The 8885-nt window shown below is 30.5% G+C and overlaps 1 protein-coding gene across 1 annotated transcript; it reads right to left on the minus strand.

Moving 5' to 3' along the window:
• Positions 1-397: 397 nt before the first annotated feature.
• On the minus strand, positions 398-7693 carry LOC120076638 (agamous-like MADS-box protein MADS3). Its single transcript, XM_039030520.2, has 8 exons — positions 7329-7693; positions 7145-7226; positions 6883-6938; positions 6700-6799; positions 5046-5087; positions 3928-3969; positions 907-1007; positions 398-731 (listed from the first exon to the last, which is right to left on the minus strand). Exons 1-8 carry the CDS (start codon positions 7508-7510, stop codon positions 650-652), a joined length of 687 nt encoding a protein of 228 aa, XP_038886448.1. The 5' UTR covers positions 7511-7693; the 3' UTR covers positions 398-649.
• Positions 7694-8885: the final 1192 nt, after the last annotated feature.

The raw sequence follows: 8885 nt of genomic DNA on the forward strand, positions 1-8885 counted from the left end.
CACAATTGTATGTAATCATGATATCATAAAATTGAAAAAATTTGAACTAAGCCAACAAAGTTAATTTTTAGAAAAAAGAGAAAAAGAACAAAAATAAAATCAAAATATCTCGAAATTTCGTTGAAATTGGAAAAAAATTTGAGATTCTCCTCTACTGAAATTTTGAGGCCACGGAGGATTTTCCACCATGAATATAATGCAAAAGTGATTTTCTTCCCTGGCTCTATAGAAAAATAACATACAGTTCTTACTTAATACCAAAAATAAAAATTAAAAATAAAAATTAAGCTATAAAAATTTTGTTAACTAAAGGTAGATCGTGTTACTTCATCGTCAACTTCATCATTCAAACTAGAAAAAAAAAAAAAAAAAAAAAACATATGCAATTATCTTAAGTCAGAAGTATCACACCACAATACATAGCCAGGATCCAACATATGCATTTCGCAGTAATTATATATAGATATTAACTAAACCTAAAGTATGAATCAAACATTATTCAAAGCGAAGAGACATATTTATTAAATTATCCTAAGATGTATTATATAGTATACTTAATGCCCAAAGGTTCTCCCATCATCATCATCCTTATTGTATAAGGATCATAGAAAATAAAAATTAGGGGAACATATCCATATAGATATGTGAATCAAAGTAGCCAATCTGGGATTAAGTCGTTATTCCCCGCTTCTATCATGCCTCTGCCCTCTTCTTCTTGGGGATCAAAGTATCTGCGTGTTTTAATTTTCATTAACACACAGACCAAACTCAGAAATAATTATTTTGACTAGGCTACCTAATTAATAACCATTAACAGCTTAATTGACATTTCTCAAATTATAAAGAAACATATACATACATACATATATATATATTGTTTAATATTTGTTCGTAAGTAAATAGTACCTAGGGATGTTCATGTTTGGGTCAGCTCCCACAAGTTTGTAATTCATTGGATCTTCCTCGCCATCTTCCTTTTCTTGCATACATTGTTGTTCTTCTTCAAGCTATTGCCAAAACCTTTTGTTAGATTATATGATGTTTAATAATTATCGACGTACGCTTATGTGTTATTGTAGAATCGTTGGCTGATTTACAGGCAGAATGTTATGTAACTTGTCTGGACAGACGTGAGCAAATTTTTCCATGCTATGCAAAATATTTTCTTTAACGTGCTATGCAGATTCGTAGGAGTGACTTTCCTTTTACTTGTGGAGAAGATTATTTCCGTTCTTGAAGATCTTCTTGAGACCGTGTCATATATATATTGTGGCCTCATCTCTTTTAGGGTTAGCTCCTTTGAATAAGATTTTGGTGTTATGTTTTTGTGAGATTGTTTACGTTAAGTCTTTTCATCCGTACTATTAGTGAACTTTGAAGGTGTTAGACTTGGGTTGAAGCGTTTATAACTATTGTCATTTGCTGTAAGTGAAAAAGAGTATTAACACGATGGATGTTTGCAAAGAAGACTACCTTCGACTTCTCTAGACCCAAATTGGTGCCCTTTGTGTGAAGAGATGGAGCATCTTTTTCTCCACTGCAGTGTATGTGGAACAATATTGAAAACCAACAAAAATGAAAGCGTCACCATCCAATCTTTATGTAAGGAACTCTGCTCGATTAAACACAATTCCCAGGAGGAATATAATTATGCACAACACTTCGACACTGGCGCTTTTGACAATTTGGATTGAAAGGAATAATGGCACCTTTAAAGATATATCCAGAAGTCATGTCAAGCTTTGGAGGATATATGCAACCACACGAGAAATTGGTCACACACATCGAAACTGCTCAAAGACTACAACCCTTCCTCAATTGCCATTAACTTAGCTGCTTTATGTAATATTTAACACTGCCTTTGTTGTCTCTCCAATATCTAGGCTTCCCTCTAGCCCCTATGCTTCTTTTTTTGATTGTGTGATCTTCGGGACTTTATTGAATATTTGTATAAGATCATGGAATATGATGAAGGTATTAAGAATGTGTCAACCTAATTGAGATATTTGGGTGTATCTATTGACCCACTCCGTATTTTTAAAAAAAAAAAAAAACAGCATATCGTCTCACAATTAAGAGGAGCTTAAGTTCTCTTGGATTGAGGGGATCTCATACTCTAGCTTGAGAAAAGCAATTTCATAAAGACGAGAGGAGCTCACGCTTAAGAGGAGCCTAAGTATATCTATTTGAGGAGATCTCAAACAATACTTAGTGAAAGCGTATTTGTGGAAGTTAGGGGATTTCAAACTAAAGAGTAGGTGATGTTACACCTTAGTTGGCTATCGATCTTTATGTCTCTCTATCTCATGAGCAAGTCATGTCAGTACATGGTCATATTAACCATCACTTCATCAATCAAGAGCAAATTCAACCCAACAGATCAACGCAAAGAAATTGCAGTTCAATAGATCAACCATCAATATCTCTAATGGAATGGTGCATAATTTCTGCACAAATTTCTAACAACTATAACATCTAATATTGTAGATGTTATTTTCCTTGTTTGGATATTACACACAATAGAGTCTTTCAACTTTCCTTATACAATGGTTCTCACCAGGAAGCCTATATTTCTCTACATTATATTTTCTTCCTTTTGAGAAAATAGTTTCTTAATATATTTTTCAACTAATACAATTGGTCTTTTTCCAAAATCAAAGGTGAATTAATTTAAGCAATACTTAGGTGCAGCCCTGGTGAATTAATTAGAATAATACATAGATGTAACCTAAGCTGCATGTAAGTACATACTCCACATTTTTCTTTATACACAAAAGATAATAGTTAATAATTTATTTTTTTTAAAAAAAAAAACCAAATTGCCACGTGACAATTCTTCATAGAGTGTAGCAGGAGTTTTCTCCAATTAATTATTGAAAAAATTCTTATTATTCTTTCTTTGGTTATCGTAATTATACGTCAAGATTGCTTTAGTAGAGTTGAATAAGTTTTTATCACATTTGATCGAATTTTTTACACGCTTATTGTTTGTAAATAAGTTTATCTATTTATCAAGTATTTTGTTACAACATTGTGCTTGACTTGTATGTTTTTTTGTGTTAGATTCATTTTAAAATTTCATGGTAAACTAACTCGGATGTTTAATTATATTTTTTAATTATCAACAATTATGTTGGGTTGAGTCTCAAAACTTTGTTTTTATCTGTGTTTATCATACCTAATTTATCAAATTAGAAGGGTTTAATCTAATTAGTCCTTTATTTTTATCTGTCTCAGGTTATTTATATTTCAAGCTCAATCTCCATCTAATTTGTATGTCTGACTAATATTTTTCTTTATCGAATAAGTAACAAGTCACTCACCGTAGACATCTTTATCTTTCTAATTTCTAGCCCATGTGCCTCTTCTTTGACGTCCTTTATAGCAAGTGTTTAAAAAGTGCTTCTAGCTTATAAGCATGCTTTCTAGAAACATGTGAGGGCTACCAAGCAAGGTGCCCTTATTTAAACCACACTAGGGTCTGCTGCAATGCAACTGCGTACAATTTAATAGCATGCCAATTTTATTTTTTTAAAAAAAAAAACCAATTCATAGTTGTAAATTTAAATTTTATTTTTAATAGAATTCTAAATCCTCAATTTCGTGCCTACTAAATTCATGATTTAAAACAAATCAATAGTTAAAAAATTCAACAAAATTGACATAAAATTCAAAGTGAGACTAAATATATAACATCAATTTAAACCTTTTTGGGTTTATATTAAGAGAAAACGTATTTGAAAAAAGTCTTAATGGATTAAAAGCTCTTTAAAATATTAGATTAATTTAAATGTTCTTCTTGAATAGAGGCAATAAGTTGAAGATATATTTCTGTATCTTCTTAAAAGGAAAAAAAAAATGTTATAATTAAAATTTAAAAAATGTGGATCTTGATGGAGGTGGTTAAAAAGGAAGAGAGAAGAAAACCTTTGACTTGAGCTGAGTGTTTTGATCTCCAAGGTCCTGCTCCTGTATGTCTCAAAAAAAACTAATGCTTGTCACTTCTCAGTCACAAACACATAAATTAAACAACAAACACAAACTTTCTCCGTAATTTCATTTTCAATTGATTCACACCACACTGTTAACTTATCAATTTCATAAATTTATCCAAACTTCATATAATTTACTTTTGATTTCATCTCTTTCTGCATGCATAATTATGCATTTCATCTTTTCTTCATACTTATAATATTACAGTACATTCTATAATAATGTTAGGCTTAACACCCTAATATAATAATACAAAGTGCTGTTATTAAACTACCAATGAATGCAAAACAAAAAAAGTATTGCTATGTAACAACGGAATTCCCAACATTATAACAATATGTCCCACTAATTCATATGAATCAATATTACTGTACATTATCAAAGAATATTAGGGATCATTTGGAGCAAGTAATTGGTTATTACAATCTTGGATTATTATAGTTGAATTATAACAGTTTGTGTTTGGGTATAGATTATTTTAGTTTGAGAAATAAATAGTAAACATTATAATAAAAAATAAAAAAATGATAAATGTAAAATAGTAAAAACTATAGTAAATAGTAAATAGTATAGCAAATGGGGTTTTAAAATAGTATTGACCTTAGTTAATTAGGGGTTCTGAAATAGTATTTAATGTAGCAAGAGATGATTATTATAATTTTATGGTTGTCATTGTCCCAAACGCCCTCTTAGTTATTAATTTTATTTTCTGGTAATCTGTTTATTATTTCTGTTGTAAGTGTGAGTTTCAAATAGTTATTTCTAAACTAACGAGGAGAATACACTTTCACAAGAATTATGTGAAAGATTGACATTGTTTCTAACATACATCTTTATATAAAACATACATCTTAGTTTCCTTCTTGAAAAATGAAAAAATATATATATAATAGGAAATATTTACAAAATACAACTTCGTTTATCTTCCAGAAAAAAAAAATTAATTGAGAATATTACAGTCATGCCTAAAAAAGGTAGAGATTAGGTGTCTGTATGCATAATAACCATTGGATATCATATTTTGTAGGTAAATTAAAGCTGGTTTTTCTTACCATTTTGCGCAAGTCTGCTAATTTTTGAAGCATTATCTCAGCCTGCAAGTAACAACGGACACATTAATATGCATCTTTTACATTCATCCCAAACTCATATACAACACTATTATATCAGTTTTCGTTTCTAAATTTCTAAGCTTTAGTCTATTTGGAGGTGTTGAACCCAAAACTTGGAATTTTTTTTTAATGGACAAAGATAGGCACAATCAAGTTCATGAGATTTTTGGTACTAAAAAAAAGTTCATGAGATTTTTTTTCACAAAAAAAGAAAAAAATAATAGAGATTCCCATCAGACGTAATCTTAAATACTTGGCCTTGATTGAAAACTATTTTGTATTTTGCTTTTGATTTTTAAAAATTAAGTCTATTTTCTCTCATTTTTTTTACTATAATTTGCATTTTTCAAATTTTGAAAACAAAGAAAGATTTTAAAATCTAATTTTTTTTCTAGTTTTTTTAATTTTTTAAAACATAGATAAACCTTAGTTAACAAAATAAGAAATTTAGAAAAAGAAATGGTATTTATAGACTTAATTTTTCAAAAACTAAAAAACAAAAAACAAAAAGTAAATTGAATGGTTATCAATCCAGACGTTAAAGGATTAAATGATAATTGAACTCATTTAATAATGGAATGCCACATTTCAACTTATTCATATCCGAGTCTATTCGGTTTCTATGAATGGTTACTATCACTACCATTTATATCCTAATTAATCTACAAGGTTTAATCATCATTATGTCATTTGGGTGGCGATTTAATGTAATATTAGAATATAATGACAAATCATGCGACCCTTTATTGTGTCTATATCATTTCGTTCCCAACATTCAATCCCATGTTGGTCTCTTTCCTTAATGTTTGAGCCGTGGGATTTAGTAGTGATTTAACAATTTATAGACTTAAAAGCTTTTCTTAATAGAATCAGTAAGAAGATTTTGATCTTTTCAGACTTAAAAAATATCAGTACGGATCCGTTTGGATTAACTTAAAAAAATGTTTTTCAAAAAATTCATTTTTATTAAGATCAAAACGGTTTAAAATATACTCTAAATATCTTTTTAAGTGGTTATCTAACACTTCAATTTTTTTCTAAAATAACTTATTTTTAAATTAAACACTTTGAAAATGTATTTTAGTCAATTATCACTCAACTATATGCAATAAACTTAAAGATTTTAAATCTTTTTAAAAGAAAATTAACCATTTGATTTTATGAATACTACATATTCTGTTGCTTAGTTAAATCACAGTATCAAAAGCAAAAAACATGAATTTTTGAATTTGATTAAATCTAAACACACTGTTGTTGATAATGAAAAGCATTTCCATGTATGAAAAAAAAGGAGAACACATAAAATAATCACAATCTCTAAACAATTAAAGAAATCCTTCCATATTCTTTTGGTAAACTCGTTTATAATCAAGAAATCTGAAAAATTGAGAAGTAAAATTCAGAAATACGACAGATATCAAAATCACTTTTGGGTCGGACCAAATCCGATTTTATGATAAAGATCCAAGAAAATAAACAAAAATATTGTAATTGGGAGAAAACACCTTCAGTAGAGGAATCATTATTGTAATGAAATTTAGTGATTCCAACATAATAAAAAGAAAGGAAAAAACAATCCTTATCCTGAAAATACCTTCCGCTGTCTAGTGTGTGAAAGAGTTTTGTCCAACTGTTTCTCAAGGTTATGCAACTCTTTTAGATTCAGTGGTTCAAGTTCTTCTCCAAGAAAGTTCCTTCAAATTCACAAAACACGCATCAATTAAACACATACTTTTTTCTTTTGAAAAAAAAAACAAGGTCTTCCTTTTAAATTAACCTATTGGAACGTCGAAGAGATTCATATTTGGCTCTCAGCTTTGCCACTTCCTCTATCTGCATTATCAAGATGTAGATCATCATCATCATTAACAAATTCCAAAAGAAAAAATCTTCCTTTTAAATCAACCCTATATTTTTTAAATCGATCCAAGCATAACTTAGTAAATAAGACATAAAATGTGGTCGGCCTCAAATAATATGTCTCTCATAAGGTTAAATTGAGATTGTTTAAGTTAAAGGGAAATAAGAAGAATGAAAACCTGTATGTCACTCTCATCAAGATTGGTGCTTGATCCAGAGCTGTAACATCGCTGGTGATACCTCTCAAGGATCTTGTTCATGCTGAATTCCCATTGCAAATCAAGAAGGAAAAGAAAGAATAAATAATAAGAGAGAGAAAAAAAGAAAAAGAAGAGGGTTAAATTGAAATAAAACATAGTATACTCAGTGCTCCCAAATTCAAAGAGCTTTCCACGACTAGAGAAGATGATGAGAGCAACGTCAACATCACAAAGCACAGAGAGCTCACAAGCCTTCTTCAATAACCCATTTCTTCGCTTTGAGAAGGTTACTTGACGATTCACTTTGTTCTCTATTCTCTCAAGCACTACTTTTCCCCTTCCCATGATGATCGATCTATCCCTTATCTAATTCAATTACAACTATTAATAAACAAAAGAACAAAGTGTGTTTGTGTTGGTTTTATACTTCCTGCCTGTCCCTTTCCAACCTTATGACATACAAAATGGGTGGTGTGCCCTCTTGTTACTCTCCAACCTAAACATTTTATGACCAAACTCTCTCTTTTTCTTTCTTTTTCCCTTTCTCTATCTCTTCTTTTCATTTTTTTTTTCTTTTTAAATTCTTGGGGGACATGTCTTTTCCTTAATATGCTCCTAAAATCAAACCATTCTTCTAACAATTTGGTGTTATTATTGCTTTTTATGTCCAAACTACACCATGCCTCCATTGTTCATTCCTTCATTCCTGTTAGAATGTCTTCAATTTATTATATGCCATTTTGAATGACCAAGCACAAGATCTCGCTAAAGAGTGAGTTGAACACGTTGTATTCTATTTATGTTATTTACGATTTTGGCTTATAGGATTTAGAGTGTAATATATAATCTCTCTAACTCTACGGGTACATCTAAATCTGTAATATGATATTTTCTTACTAATGATAAATTGCTTTCTTCCTCTGCCATGGACATGGCTAATATACTGTTGATGAACCACGTAAATCTCTGCTTTGGTCATTCTATATTATTTATATTTGATTGTTAATTTCTTATAGTTCTTATCTTCGAGAAAGCTAGGATTTTATCTCAAAATCAATTGGGCTGTGAAATGAGTAAGAATAACTCGTGTATCAAATAAAGAATGTGGTGCTACTAATGTTTCAACCTAGTTGAGATATGTTGATTTTTTTTAACAAAATACTAAAGGAGGGAGGGATCAGGAAGTGCACCAGGACATCTCAAATAAGTTGACACCTCCATCATATCTCGATGCCAATAGTGCTATATTCCAATAATAAGAGTTATATATACAAAGAGCTAGAGGATAGCTCAAATCAAAAGAGGAATAAGGAGCAAGAGCAGGGGCTACAAAAACAACTTCCAGTTTAAGGCAATATAGAAAGCATCATAGCTACAAAATAGAGAAGATTTTGTACTCCAAAAGGTTGTCGTCGATACAATATCCTCCCACAAATGGCTTTGGTGCTTGATCACATTTTGGAAGATTCTTCGATTTCTTTCATCCCATGAACACCAGAGGCTAGCAAACATAATGTTACTCCATAATATGCCAGCTTTCAAATTCAACCTAAGGTGAAGGAGGCGATCGAAAAAACTATTTGAGAGTGAGGTTGCTGATATGAAGTCTCTGATACTAGACGATTCCAAAAGCTGGAGGAGTATTTCCAAAAGTCGAGATATCTTGATTAGAGATGTCTACACGGTAGGACGGGGTCGGGGATGCCATTCCCCATCCCCA

This window comes from Benincasa hispida, chromosome 1 (genome assembly GCF_027475165.1).
Source record: "Benincasa hispida cultivar pf3 chromosome 1, pf3_genome.v1.1, whole genome shotgun sequence".
NCBI lineage: Eukaryota > Viridiplantae > Streptophyta > Magnoliopsida > Cucurbitales > Cucurbitaceae > Benincasa > Benincasa hispida.

Coding starts and splice junctions, on each gene's coding strand:
- LOC120076638 (XM_039030520.2), bottom strand. CDS start 7,510: ATGGGAAGGGGAAAAGTAGTGCTTGAGAGAATAGAGAACAAAGTGAAT. Junction 6,939..7,144: donor TTGATGAGAGTGACATACAG/GTTTTCATTCTT, acceptor TTGATAATGCAG/ATAGAGGAAGTGGCAAAGCT. Junction 6,800..6,882: donor TCTCTTCGACGTTCCAATAG/GTTAATTTAAAA, acceptor GTGAATTTGAAG/GAACTTTCTTGGAGAAGAAC.